The 15,687-nt window shown below is 47.9% G+C and overlaps 1 protein-coding gene across 1 annotated transcript in view; it reads right to left on the bottom strand.

Moving 5' to 3' along the window:
* TOPAZ1 (testis and ovary specific TOPAZ 1) overlaps nt 1–15,687 on the bottom strand; it is a 2,142,665-nt gene that overhangs the window by 1,069,052 nt on the left and 1,057,926 nt on the right. The window contains exon 10 of the mRNA XM_078663910.1: nt 14,207–14,358. Coding sequence (XP_078520036.1) covers nt 14,207–14,358 — 152 coding nt within the window. The remainder of the gene's footprint in view (nt 1–14,206; nt 14,359–15,687) is intronic.

Here is a 15,687-nt window from a genome sequence, read left to right as displayed (position 1 = left end):
TGCCCAAGCAAAGAGCATTCCCCTAATCTAGCCGCAACATGACCAAAGCCTGCATTTGTGATTGCCTGTTAAAGGAAGACAGAAAACAATTTTGCATAGTATTTTGAGAATAGCCAAACAAGAGGTAGAGATATAGTTAACTTGGGAGGACACAGAAAGGTACTTGAAAAGGATAATCGATAAGTTTGTAACAGATTATGCGAGTACTGGAGTGTTGCCCATATCAGTCAGCCACCGTATAGAGGACAAGATTTTACTGGAGCGGTTTAACAAGAGCAGCACCTTCTTGTGGCTGTTTACTTTTAAGCAAATGCATGAAATTTAGTGCAGATGTCCAACATGCAGGAGTGAAACATAGCTTGAGTGTCCATCAGAAAGCTGGAAATCGGGACTATGATTGGAGTATTATCTGAATATGACAATGCCAAAACCATAAGAATAGACAATCTCAGCTAGGAAGGCCATATACACTTTAGAATACATGGGCTTAGAAGGAACCTTGGAGGGATACCACAGGTCAACTTAAATGAAGTAGACTGAAACGGAGGCAGGTAAATGGACTGCAACCTGTCAGAGAGAAATCTGCACAAATAATTAGACCATATCGACAGCCGCTAAGAGACCTAATACTAACAAGGTAGCAGAGCAGCACTGATCCTAAATTACACAGATGTTATATGTAGCAGCTAAAAGCGCTGTTTCTGTATGTGCTAATACAGGCACAGACACTAAATTGAAAAGGATCAAGGTGGGTGTGCATTTTTTTGGTAGGTCAAAAGTTCTGGGTGAACTCATTTTTCGAAGAGTTTGACAGAAAACAAGGGAGGGAGATCAGACAATATATTATGGTTTGCATTGGGTTTCTGAGGAAACCTCATGGCATGCATCCAGGAATTAGGGACAAGAGACCTAGACAGCACGTATAACAAAGAGTGAAAGCAGAACCTTGTAAGTTGCTGATGCAGTTGAAACATGGTTCTCAAGAAGACCTAGATTTGACTGTGGGGAAACACTTGGCCATGGCTTCCAGCTCAATTGGAGAGAACTTAGTCAAAGAGACATTATTACCAATTGACAAATTCTGTCTAAGGAAAGGCAAAGAATCTAGAGAGCGGTTCTTCACCTTTTTATGTCTGTGGACGCAAACTAAAACATTAATGAAGTCCAGAGGCCCCATTGAGCCACTATTGGAGCTGAAATCCCCGGCCCAAACTATTTCTATGATTTGAACTTCATACCAGCACCCAAAAATAGAAAAACAAGTATACATTAACCCCTTCACTGCGGCGGCTATTCCGCCGCAGTGCTAAGGGGGCGGGGCGGCCCGCGGCGGGCACATGCTGGTGACGGAACCGCTCCGTCACCAGCCGCGGTTGCACTGTGCTCATGACGGAGCGGTTCCTTCACGGCCCAGCCCGCTTAATGGAACGCTCAGCGCAGGCGCGGAATCCGCACCGCGCAGGCGTGCCGAGCGGGCCGTGACGGAACCGCTCCGTCATCAGCACAGCGCGACCGCAGCTGACGGCGGAGTGGTTCCGTCACCAGCAGGGGAGGGGTTAAACAAATGCTCAAATATTTTGTTGACTTCATAATCAAATATATGAAAGGTTATCACATTTACAATGTTGCTTCTTTATTTGCGTATACTTTAATTTTAATGTATTCATTTTGAAAGTATTTAATTTTGTAACATTCGCAGACTCAGAGGGGTCCTCGAACCACTGGTGTAGAACTACTTTATTGGAGAAGGCAGCTAGTCAAAGTTGGTATGGTTACTGCTCCTCTTGTCCACAACATAGTTTGAGGTAGACAAATATAATTCTGAATTTGGCTGGACAGCACTGCTGCGCACTTTGGGTCGGGTAAGATTTTTTATTATATAAGAAAGCATTTGAGGAGTTTGACTTCAAGAAAATTAGATTGGCAAAGAAAGAATCGCTGAAGCAATCTCATCAGTCATAATGCTTACTCCGGGTCGTGGCCGGGAGCATCAATATGGAGGTCGAATAAGTGCGAAGCTCCGTCCCGGTCATGCAAAAATCCTTTATTTCTCCATAACTAGCCGTGGAGGCACCCCAATGGGGTTAAAATAAAGCATGAACAGCACAGAAGCGGGACGTGTGAAAAAGAGAGCTCCTGAAGTTGCTGTGACCCAGAGGGGCGAACAAAGAACCAGCCGCGGGCCCGAGACGCCGGTAATCTGGCAAGGGAGAGAAACCTCTTGGGAGTCCCCACTCAGCCTTGCATAGAAACAGGCCACACTGCAGCGAACATGGAGTGGAGCACTGGACAGAGGCACAGATTTGCTGAGAGCGTGAGGCCCTTAAGTGGTTAGAGCAGCTAAGTAAGGAAGGGGCTGGAGCAATGTATTCCAGGCCCGAAGCACAGTACCAAAATCGTCACAGAACGAGGAGCCGGGCATCAGAACACCCGGCAGATAAGAGCTCAACCAAGTGGGACCTGAGAGGCTGGGCAGCGGCAGCAAAGGCAGTGAGGGGCAGAGGATTGGATCCTCGAGTCCTAGGAGGTCCCCACCAGAGTGGGTCCGGCCCGAAGCACAGTATCTGGATCAGTGCGAAGCAAGGAGCTCGGCCCCCAAGCACCGACAGACCAGAGCACGATCCAGAGAGGCCTGGCGACTGCGGCAAAAGTAGAAGGCAGCTGAGAGGCGAGGATCGGATCCTCGAGCCCTAGGGGCCCTGGGTGAGTCCGGTGGCAACAAAATAGGCACACGACCCAGGGGGAAGATAGCAGTCCTGTGAATAGGAACAAACCCCCCGTGAAAAGGAGGGAGAAACTCCTAGGGAACTGTGGTGGCATGGAGAAAACAGATGCTGTGGGACAAAGAAATGAAGAGTTCCACAGGAGGCCTGTGGCACAAACGATCCTGGGAAAAGGCCAGGGTGTGCAGTAAGGCCTGCCCAATGACCACTGGGTCAGACTGAGGGAAGGACTGGGCCCAACCGGCAGCATAAGCCATTCTTCAACCCCAGAGCACTGAAAACGGCAAGTCTGGTGTAGGGAAGAGGGATAGGACCTGGAATCAAGAGATGATTGGGCACCCCTGAGAGCATCGCTAGCAACAAGGGAGAAAAGGCAAGTCCAGGAGGGGCAATCGAGGCATGCAACGTTGAGAGGTGATAGGGGCACTGACGTGAAGGGGAGATACACACAGGATAACACGGATCCCTGCCAATGGGCACCTAATTCACTGGAGACCACTGAATCACCGGCGAAACTTGCGATACTAGACTCTAGAGATCCTCTGACCGGTGAGGATTTAGAAAGGAGAGTCTAGTGAGAAAGTGGACTTTCTTCCTACACCACACTATCAATAACCAGCATAAAGATGCCGAAACCAAAGAGCAAGGCAGGGAACACCCAACCTAACACAAGCGAACCTTCCCCACTGCCTACCGAAAAAGATGGTGAGGAACCTGTGGACACAGTAACCTCACTGCACCTACACCTAGACAAAGTACTTGTGGCGATAGCAGACACTAAGGAGGCGCTACAACAAGATATAGGGGCAGTGTCAGTGGGGCTGGGACTATTTAAAACAAAAAAAACTTTATTTTGTTTTTTATTGCAACAGAAAACAATCCTCCCCGCAATTGGCATCTATAATACAATACGTGTAGACAGTTCGTTCACCTCATTATGGCACACTTGGGTACAGACATCACAGTTTGGGCTGCGTCCATATGGAGCGAAGCAATTCTCAGTAGCAGCAGGAAATATAAGTGCGGATCAAGCAGAGCACTACACCAGAACAGACCCAACCTCCCCGCTCCCACCTCCCTCTCCATCGGACCCCGACCCCTCAGAGGAAAATAGCTCAGCACTCGTGCCGTCCGAATCACTGTTGGACAACCCCGTAGCACACATGACTCGCCACGCAAGCAGATCTTCCTGCAGTTTCTCGTCCCTGCGCGCGCGTTGCATATGCGTCTCCTCGGCCAAAGACCACTCTCTGACATCCCTAAGCCAGGCCGACAGCTCAGGAGCCCTCCGCCCCATCCAGGTAATCGCTACCCTCCGCCTCGCCAACACCAGCATTAGTTGCAACATTTTATAGGAAAGGTTTCGCTTCTTAGGCTTCGGGACCAAGGCTAATAGGCAATGAAGCTGGGTGAAGTCCATCCGGAGGCCGGTGACGGCACGTATATGATCCACAACTGCCCTCCAGAAGCTCCCGACCAAGGGGCAGCCCCAGACCATGTGAAGGAACCCCGCTCTTTCCACTCCACATCTGGGGCAGTTGTCTCCCCTGTTTTCCGAAATACGCCGCAAGGAGACCTGGGTCAGGTAAGTATGATGCATGAAATTAAAATGGATCAGTTTAAACCGCGCATTGCATGACACCTTGCGCGTGAGGGGTCCTATACGTTTGCGCTGCCCCGGGTCCAGGGCGGCCCCAAAGTCTGTCTCCCAAGCCTCCCAGGAGGGTGGAACTGGCGGGGCGGAGTCCCGTCTCATGGCCGAATACAGCAAAGATATCAGTCGTCGCCCTCTACCACAAGAAAGAAGGATGTTCAGGGTATGGGACAGCGGGGACGCCTCCGGGAACTGGGGCCATGCCGCTCTTGCCACCTCTTGGAGGCCCCTGTAGTGCAGGTATTGCCCCCCTCCCAGCCCGAAGGCCTCTGTGGACTGTTCAATAGACACAAAGGTGTCATCGGGATAAAGGTCTGCTAAAGTCTCATAACCTCCCGCTCGCCAGTCCCGAAAGGACATGTATTCTTCCATGGTAACAATGGGGGCCAAAATCTACACCGGCAACTCCCTATGAAAGGGGGCCCGTCGCAAAATTTTTTCCACGAACCGCTGCCAGACCTCTGCAGTGTGGCGTACCACATACGTGTGGGCTAGGGGTTCGGGCGGACCGGATTAACAGGCGTGGAGGCAGGATGTAGTGAGCTATGACGTAGCTTAGTTTATTGTTTTTCACAAAGTCAGGGGTTTGGAAGGTAAAGAAGCGGAGGGTTGGGATGAAGGGAATGTTCCTTGGAGTGGAGTCGTCAAGATGTCGGGAGGGGGAAGATCCGTGAAGGACTCCGCTAGGCTGGACGTCTCTGGAGTAGATCCTTCTTCACCAGGTAGGTTCTGGTGGTCCTCGGAGGTATATAAAGGAGAGAGAAATAACAGGGCGATTAGTCCTCGAATGTAGGACTGCCTGAGTACTGTCACCAACACCAGGGGGTGTGGAGGGTAAAGCGAGCGTGAGGGACGGGATGGTATGGGTAGGAATTGGAATATGAAAGAGCGGGGTGGAAGTGTTGAGGGGTAGGTGTGGGGTTCTCTAATACTACCGGGCTCGTGACGTGGTTATACAATATATACAGTGCAATTAGTGCTCTACAAAGTGAGGGGACACTATGTATACCAATATACAGTTCAACCTGGGAGCCAGGAGACAGGGTACTCACATGCCCCGCCGCAACTCTCCCGCGAGTTGCGGCCACTCTCCAGCCACCTCCTGGAGATTCCACCAGTCTTCGGTCCAGATGTCCTCGTCTTCGCCTCCGGTCTTCTCTTCTCCTTCTAACACGCTACCTCCGCTCTCCGCCTCAGGTTCTCCGCACGCTGTCTCCTGCCACGAGTCCGCCGCCTTGAACGCTCTTCTCTCGCTTCTGTCGGCTTTTCCGGGTTCCGGGTCGGTATCGAGGGAGGGACTTCCGGGGTCACAACAAGGTGCTTCCGGTCTTTCATTTGTTGCCATAGGTTCCTGCAAGGGAGGAGAAATGGGAGGAGTCCGTGTTGCCAGGGACGTGGTAGGGTCAGGTTCAGAGACCAGGGAGCTCATGCTATGTCTTCGCTCAAAGGAGGTAGGGGACGATTCCGTTCCACAATACGGTAGGGCCGCGTCCGCCCCCCGTCCACGCATCAAGGCCACCTGCAATGCCCGCTCGTCCGCTCTGCCGGACAGGAGTCCCATCTCCGAATTATCTGTGTCCGCAAACCACCGAGCAGCCGGCAATAGCTGTGCCGCATAGTAGTACAAGTCAAACCCCGGCGCCTCCAGCCCCCCTTCCTCCCAGCTCCGGACAGGGGTGTGGAGGGCAACCCGGCTGCTTCGGCCCGCCCAGAGTAAAGAAGTAAGCAGTGTGTTAAGCGTGCGAAAAACTCACGGGGGAAGCGGGCACAGAGAATTTTGTAGGACGGATAACGTCCTTGGGAGCATCACCATCTTAGCGACAGCCAGCCGCCCCATAAGGGAGAGTGGCAGGGAGTTCCAGATGGACACAGACTGTTGCAGGGATCGGAGAACTTGGTAGATATTACGGGTCAATAACTGCGCATCGGATGGAGCCACATGGATCCCCAGATACCAGAAAGCCTCCAGCTCCCAGCGCAGCCCTAGGTTCGACAGGTCCATCTGCGGGCCCGTGTCGTAACCCGCCAGGGGGAAGATAAGGGACTTCCCGGAATTAATTTTCAGACCCAAAGCAGGACCAAAGCGGTCCAAATGCCGGAGCGGGGCTGGGACTATTACATGCCAAACAAGGTAAGCCTTCCAACAGGGTCAAAGAAGTTGAAACCAGTTGCCGAACTTCACACAGAACACAAACAAGTGGCTTTGCGCCTAGTTTGACCTCACCACACGAGTGACTGAGATGGAACGGCGTGCCGAAGACGCCGAAGGGCGGAATAGAAGAAACAACATCAGGATAGTGGGCATCCCAGAGGGTACATACATGGTAATTTTTCTAGAAAAATGGCTGAGAGAAAAAATGCCCTCAGACTCCCTCTACAAGTTCTTAGCCCTAGAGAGGGCACACGAGTGCCTAAGCATGCGCCTGCTCCGGGAAGGCCTCCAAGACTGGTGGTGGCTAAACTATTACATTATAGAGATTCAATCCTACGACAGGCACACGCCCAGGGGCATTACATCCTGGGCAACAGCAAAGTCTTGATGTTCCCAGACTTCACAGCCCAAATACAGTCACAGTGAGTATCCTTAATCGAGGCCAAGAAGGCCCTCTGAGAAGCCAGCTTGCAGTACTCTTTGATCTTCCCAGCGAAGGTCAGCATTATCCTGGGTGACACCACGCATTTCTGCAACACACCAGAGGGGATATGGTCTTGGCTGGAGGAGTATAAAAAATGGCACACCCCTGCACAGACCACAACAGGGCCCCCAAGGGAGGAAACACATAGCGAGGAACAGACATCACCCCAAAAAAGCGACTGCACTCCAGAAGCCCACTACCGCAGACGCAACAGGACAGAAAAGCTGCTCTGCAAGCGATGGCATTGCTGATGTTGCCTCAAAAGTAGGACAAAGAAATCGGTTCATCCTCTGAACAACTAGCTCACTCAACTCACTCAGAAGACAACACAGGAAATGAATCAGACTTACCGAAAGTTACTTCGCGCACGGCGGATGAAATTATTTAACGAAGATGACATCTGGAGGACTTCACTTACATGAAAGCCTGGGAACCAGAGACTTCACACATCACGATTCCCCGGGGTGAGCATTGGTCGGCCTACCCCACAAACAGTGGTACTGGGTTGGAAACAACGACCTTCCAAGGTTCTTTTGACTTTCACACACCCCTCTTCCCCCAACCAGAGTTTACCGCCTGAGGATCTGAAGGCAGCGTTCTAACTGAACTAATGTTAATTTACAGGTTTGGGCAGCTGGCCATTACCTGTCAGCTGTTGGGGTTAGGAGTTGTAGTGTTGGAATTGTTGTTTGCTACTCTGGGGTCCACCACACATGACTCAGGTCGAGGTTTGTTGCTGCAAGAGGGAAGGGGCGTCATTTAATGTAGAATATGGCTAACTCCCCAAGAAGAGTAGAGGAGTTTCAGCTGATATCCTGGAACATTTGGGGCTTGGGCTCTCCCTCCAAATGCTATAGTATCCTAAATAAAATTAGACTCAGAGGTGTGCAGATAGTAATGCTTCAGGAAACACCCCGATGACAGAAGAAGCTGCCAAACTGAAGTGTAGATGGCAAGGCCAGTTGTTCGGATATGGGCCCATCTAGCATATGCTAGAGGGGCCCTTATATGGATCAAGCCCTGCATCCCCCTTCCACACAACACCCAAAATTATTGATACAGACGTGTGATTTGTAGTAGTGAAGGGGAAGCTCAAAGGGAGCGAAATAACACTGGAGAGCATATATGCCCCAAATCAGGACCAGACTCCGTTCCTATTATAGCTTTCTTAACCATTGTCGTAAATAGCAGCAGGCGATCTGATCCTGGGGAGAGATTACACTTGTGTGGTTGACCTGGACAGAGATAGATCCACACCCCCTTTGAGGGGTACAACTGCAGCAATGACGGCTAAGGGCCTCTGGGAATGAATGTCTAGGTGGGGCCGGTTAGATATTTGGAGGCAACAAAACAAAAAACATAGAGAATACTCCTTTCATTCGCCACTTTATAGCATGCACACTAGATTATACATGTTTCTCTGTTCTAGCCAAGAAGCATCTACTCTGGCGGGGCAGAATATTTAGGGCATTCCATTTCAGACCACATTCCTCTCCTTTTGAAATTTACCGCAACTCCAGAGAGAGCCGCTATCTCATTATAGAGAATAGACCACAACTTACTTGAAGACGACGGTTTCAGGCAGCAGTTGTCCACTGACTTCTCGACTTATTTTGAACGAAACCGAGGCACGCAAGTACCCCTTTGATAGAGTGGGACGCGTTTAAGGTGATGGTGAGGGGGCAATGCGTGGGCCAGATGGTGGGTGCTAGACGGGTGATCAATCAAGAGCTCCAGACATTAGAAGCCCAAATACAGACACTGGATAGGGCCACCGGGAAAGATGAAGAGGACAAGAAACGACTGTCAGAAGTAAAAACAATGAAACTTGGGAATGGTTGAGGTTCCTAGATTCCGGCACATATCAAGAGACAGCATGTGGAGGGTGTAGGGGGGCAGGGTGGAGGGAGACTGGGAAAATGCTAGCATGGTTGATTCCACCTGAGAGCAGGGGCTCCCCGAATCTGTTCATACAATATCAGAGGGGTTGACAATCTTCTCTCCCAAAATTATCAATGACCCTTTCAGAGACTATTATGTTAAACTAAATGGTAGACCAGGGGAAGTTCAGGGGACCAATATGGTGGCAGCACGGGAAATCCTGGAGACGGCGATCACTACACAAGAAATTAGTACAGTAATTAAGGAAATGGCCAGAGGGAAGACATGAGGGCCAGACGATCTCCCGGCGGAATTCTATTGGCCACCTTCCAGTTTCCACCAGAGAGCTGGTGGTTCCACTGCCTAAAAATACATTGGATTCGACGGGTATGGCGGGCTTTCGATCGCTGTCAATGCTGGATCTCGATTTTAAACTCCTAAGTAGGGTGTAGGCCACCAAGCTTACGCCACACTTGCGGAGACTGGTTCACACTGATCAAAATGGGTTTATCCCGACCAGGTCGACCTCTAACAACCTGAGGAGACTGTACCAGATCTTATTTCATAAAGGTCTGACGAAGTGCCCAGATGCTTTGGTGGTGGCGGTAGACCTAGTAAAAGCCTTCCATTTGCAGCGGTAGGATTTCCTGCTACAGGTGATGAGGATAATGGGTGTGGGAGATGAGTGGGTGCAATGGGTTAGTTTGTTATACTCTGAGCCCACGGCAAGGTTGCGCAGGGGCAGAGTGGTGTCATTACCCTATTCCATATATAGGGGAACAAGACAGGGCGGTCCACAGATGTAAGGGAGGGAGCCATGGAATAACATTGGTTGGGTCAGTGAATGTGATTTCATTATATGCAGACATTTTATTATACATCAAGGATGGGAGGCAGGGTATCTGGAAAACGTTTCACATCTTAGAGGAGTTCGCGAAATTGTCAGGACTTGAAGTCAACACTCGGAAGACCCAGATTTGCCCACACTTACTAGACCCATTGACCTACCAGTAGGACTTACCTGGTCACCGTGCTCCATCAAATACCTGGGTATTCAGGTGTTTCACAGCCAGATGGACCTATTGGAGGGGAACCTGGACAGGGCTCTTCTTGCATTAAAAGCAAATGTGTCTTTCTGGCGATCCCTCAAACTTTCGGTTATGGCCAGAATAGAGCTTTCTAAAAGGGTTATACTACCAAGACTGTTATATTACATTGTGAATCTTCCTGTGGTGATCCCCCAGAGATGGTTCAGGGACATGGATGCCTTGCTGAGGGATAGAATATGGAACGGTGCTCGGAATAGTGTCTTTCTCAAGGTCATAAGACAACCCTTAACAATGGGGAGGGGGGAATTTGGTGCTCCGGATTGTGAGGCATACTACCTGGCGGCATAACTCCAGTGGTTAGCACAGTGATTGGACGGAAGGGGGCTCGAGACTTTGGCGTTACCAAGCCAACCCCCACGCGGGCTACTACTGCCTAGGATGCTGAATCCCAAATATAAGATTCAAAATATGGCAGTGCTGCTAAAAGTAGCCCTGATATGCTGGGACAGATGCACAAAGCGTGGAGCAGGGTTGCCCCTCTATGCACCTGACCTACCAATAGTAGGACTTACTTGGAAAAGCGATGGTTCCCCTTCACACAAGGTCAGTTGAAGGGATGGGTGGAGGCGGTGGTGACCATGGGACTCTTACCAGGATGGAGAATTACTCCTCCTTTCTTAATTTCTGGAATATCATGAAATAGGGCCGGATCAGTTCCTAAATTATCTCAATGTCCGGGGAACTTAGGCCACACTCTGAGGCAGGGACACACATGAGCCCAGCACACAACCGGCACTCCAGGCAATGGGGACACTAGGATCTGCCAGACAAGAGAAAAGGGAAGATCTGGTTGGTAGACCCCTGACCTGCACGGAATGGAAGAAAACCTTCGGGAGCCCCAAGATCTCCAGGAATGCCAATTTTAAACTTATAGAATTCAATATACTCCATATGACTTACCTCACACCACACAGGCTTAACCTGATGTTTGGGGGAAGAGGCTCTGAAATGCCCAAGATGTGAAGAATTAGATGACAATTTTACACACACACAGAATCTGGAGTAGCACAGTAATACAAGCATACTGGCAAAAGATTATAGAGATCCTCAACTGAGTCTTAGCGTGCACCTTGGTGCCCCAAGACCTAAAGCCAAAACAATTGGGCACAGGTTCAATGATCTAGCCTTGCTTCTAGCCAAAAGTCAAATTGCCCGTAGTTGACGAGTGACTGTGGGCCCCAAGTATCTGTCTGGGAGAACGATGTTTCGACTAGGGCCAGAGCTGAGGAAAGAGCGCTGACTTGATAGGATAAAATTACCAAACGACTTAAACCCACAGCTTAACCATGTGCCGAAGTAAAGAGGGCTTAGAAAACTATTGGATCAGGAGACACTAAGAACACTATTGGAGACCCCCTTCCCGCAGTAGACAATGGGTCTACCACCAACCATATTCCATCCCAATTAGTTATAAGGGGCTTGCCGTACTTAGAAATAGTGTACATATACAAAAATAAAATAGACAAATGAGGAAGTAATGAGTGTTGACCTCAGGAAAGAGTAGTTGTTATTGGTTGAATACATTTGTCAAAAAAAGAAAAGACTAGCTAAACGATAATATTAGCAAACGCTACATATTCCAGACCTAGACCATTATTATACCAAGTGCATGTTCATGGTTTATAAGGAACAAGCGTATTTAGTGTGGAAATATTATGTACAGTCCATGGAAGCAAAACAAATTTTGATGTTTCTATCTTTTGTACTCCTGCTTTCTTCTCTGTATGCGGAACAGTTACAATGAACAAGTGATTATGCACATGGTCCGGAACTTGTATTGAAAGATGTTAATTAACAAAAAGTGCTAATAAAAATGGTATTTAAAAAAACAACAAAAAACATAATGCTTAGTCCGTGTTCATGACCAGAACAAATAAGGTAAACAAACTATACTAATAGGCTCAAAGCAGCCACCAATGTTTTTTAGTAAAACACGTTAGAACGGCACTAGTGGTAAATAGACCTATCTACTGAAAGGCAAAAACTTCCCTTTCTCTGCCAAATCCCACTAAATGCCATTATACCCGCCAGGGTCTAAGACACAGCTCACTCACATCTAACATTATAAACTGGCACTCACAAAGAAGCAACTTTTCCGTGTCGCAGTAACAAAAAAATCCTTGCCATTCTAATATTCTAAGCCTACCTCACACGACACCAACCACCTTGTGCAACTCCTCGGGAGGCTCTTTTTTAGGTCTCGCCTACGCAGCACACATGCGTTGTATAGGCAAAAGACCTTTACCTATCGCTTGGGCTTTTCAGCCAAAAACGTGCACGCGTTCAATCGCATCCAATGGCAACACGTGCACGTCTGGCGATTCACTTGCGGGAGCGAGCACCGCCATATGGTAGCAATTATCACTCTCGCAAGGAAATCGCGCAGCCCTCCTCCTCCGCGCTTCTGCTTGTTAGAGCAATACGTTAGTGCACAGAAATGTATAGATAGCGGCGCTGAATATTTGTACACGTTCGGGTAAGCACGTCAATATTTCACTCTGCCCAGGGTGGCACGGCCTGAACATACAGTGCAACAATGCTTCACTGGCCTGACACGTGCACTGAAAGTGCTGCAAAGTGTTTACAGTGGGTCTCAGGTGGCACATGCGGGTCTCTCTCTCGAGGATGTCGCAGGCTGACAAGCTCCAGGTGTCTTTTCTGCAGAGCTAGGGACTGTGTACAGGAGACTGCAGCTGGTGCGCTCACCTTCAAGCTTGTCAAGGCAGGGACCAGGCTCCTCTGGTTTTTGTCTAGACAGCGTTCACATAAGCAGTGGCACATTAGTAAACATATTCCTCTTAACTAATACATCTTTTATAGCTGTATTTTGATATTTTAAAATCCAATTCAATGGCTATACTGCCTTCACAAGTGTAGTTCTAAATGCACGCCTGTAGTATTCCGTGGCCTCTTTCTTCTCTACATTTTGCCCTTGTGCCAACTGGACACCAGCTAAGCGTACGGGCTGCGTACTCTGTGTGTTCGGTCACTATAATCAGAATAGGTCTCGTTAAACAAGTTTGAGTGGCTAGAATAAGAGCTTCGCATTTTTTATTATTTAAGAGCGTATTTAAAGCATTTCAATCTTGGGCTAGAGTGCACTAGGAAGTAGAATACACACTGCTTCTTTGATGACTTTTTGTTTAATAAAACTAGCACATTACGTTTTTTTCTGAATATTCGGGCTTAAATGAGAAGAAGTAGTCCTACAATACCCTGATTCGCCAGTATGGGGTGACTCTGTATCTCTCTATTTAGGAGGAAAAGTACTTACAGTGTGATACCGTCGGATCACTCTTGCGCAGTGTCTCCGCTCTCTGCCTTGTTTAATTATTGTGGTTTTATCTAGTTTTATATAGTGTCAACGCGGCTCACGGGCATTAGAGGATTTTACAATGCAACAGGTTCAACAATCACCAAACATAGGAGCAAACATAAAAGCCAAACAAGAGGGCCGGTTAGAACTGTATTTGAGAGCAAACCGACAGCCAAACCAATATGATAGCATAGAATCGACGTCCAGAGAGTAGGGGTGAGCATGGTTTTAGGCAAAATGTCTTTCAAGAAAAGGGGCTTTGAGATCCTTTTAAGGGTGGCATGAAATACGGTGGCGGGATGTAGAGAGGGAGCTCCAAAGCCTTGCGCTTGCAGCGAAGGACTGCTTTACACAGCACCTCGTTTAACGCAGGCACGGGCTGCAGTCACCCGCTTTGCCGCCTGGAGAAGCAGAACATATGAATAGAAATAAAACTAGCAATGGCATAGCCAATAGGTCTCGCCTTTGGCACTTTATAAGTATTTGGCTATGCAGCATAATATCCATGGTACATCAACTGTTGCATGGCTAAACACTTATAAGGTCCCAAAGGCGAGACTTACTGGCTATGAAAATGCTTGTTTATGCCTGCTACAGTCACACAATGACTCCCAGGAAGGTTTACCTTTCACAGCCTACGAACTGATCTACAGATTGGTCCAAAGAGCACTGCAGGCACCACAAGAATAATTTAAAATACATAAATATATACCATGCCTTGCTTCCATGAGCATTCAGTCTTCGCATCCAATTTAAAAGCTGCACTATAAATCTCACAGCCTGAGTTACCAACACTACATAAGAAGCATGTTAAACCAGATTTAGAAACAGTCATTACTTGCAATAATTAAGCGACATATTCAAATTTGTCTTTGAATTTTACTCACCAATATTTTCACATTTACGCCGATGTTCATTATGTGAAACAAATCCGACAACATAAAATGCTTTAGCAAGGAAATGAGCAGCTCATCCAGCACGTGGGAGTCATAATGCACACCAGGTGAAAACTCTCGGTAGTAACTGGTAAACACTTCAACTGAAAAGTAGAGGAATCTATTGCAGTCAGTTAAAACTTTTTTATATGCACTTAAAAACTATTGCTAATCCATTTAGAAACTAACAGCTTGTCATATTGCATTATAATCATCTACTAGGATAATATACAGCAGAACATTACTTCCAAGTTCAGAAGTCTAATAGGAGGGGATGTTAGAATGAGGCACGGACTGTTACTCAAAGAGCAAGCTACTTTCCTCGACTAGCCTTATTTATTTGCAATTTTATATAGCGCAAACTCAACCCGAAGGGATAAGAGCACTTTACTTGAGCACCAGTTACATGACATAAGCCCAAATTTTTATTTTAGGCACAGGGATATTAAGTAGTTTGCCCAGAATCACAGGATGTTGAGCCAATGCCAAGACTCGAACCGGTTCCAAAGTTATAAAGTCGGCAGCTCTGACCGTTACATCACATCTCTCCCCTATACCGTTCTGATAGTTACAGTCACTCCAGTAGAGTTCTTATATTAGGAATTTCTCCAGGCGCCAGACTCAATATTGATACAAGGAGCATGAGTTCTGATGATGTCAGTTTCATGTGTGTTTTTCCACTCTCCCATGGAGGCAAAGATCGAGACATATAAAAACAGAGGGAAGCATACCTGCCAACTTGAATGACAATCTCACTGTGAAGAAGTGGTGAGCATTGAAGTGGCAGAACATCGTGCTAAGAAGTACCTACAAGGCACTTTTGAACCGCACCCCGCTCCAAACTCCTCCTACCAACAAAAAAGCTTGCTGAGGCTGGTGCAGAAGTCCTGTGGTGTTTTCACACCCCTTAATATACTTCAGCAGTTCAAAGCCTCTGAAAACAAGCTGGAAAACCAAGTTTTAGAGTGAGTTTCAGCTCGTTTTTCCTTCCACAGTATGATATCAGTTCCTCACCGGGAGACCGTGTGATGGGAGCCAATACCGTGTGAGGTGGCAGGTATGAGGAAGCAATGACCATCATAAAAATAGAAGGAGGAAAGATCGTTTAAGAACTTGGCGGAAAGCACTGTGTCCAGAGGAAAAGAACAGTACAGAAGCAGCCTGTTCTGATACTCACTCCTGCAGATTCGACTTAGTGCAAGAAATTAAGGGTGTTAGCGCTCTTTACATCATACACTGACAATAAACCATACAAGTGTGTAAATCAACGTACAGGAAATGTTAAATAGAACAATGAGTGCTACAAGGCATAGGAGTCACTGAGTACATTTTTACATTTTAGCCAAATCTGATGCAATTCCGTTCAGCTGTTTTTCTGTATGGTAGAGCAACCTTTCCTACAAGAATTCAAATGGGAACTCAACATTTTGCCC

Source organism: Lissotriton helveticus, chromosome 10 (genome assembly GCF_964261635.1).
Source record: "Lissotriton helveticus chromosome 10, aLisHel1.1, whole genome shotgun sequence".
NCBI classification, from domain to species: domain Eukaryota; kingdom Metazoa; phylum Chordata; class Amphibia; order Caudata; family Salamandridae; genus Lissotriton; species Lissotriton helveticus.
This window is presented reverse-complemented; position numbering and strand designations above follow the sequence as displayed.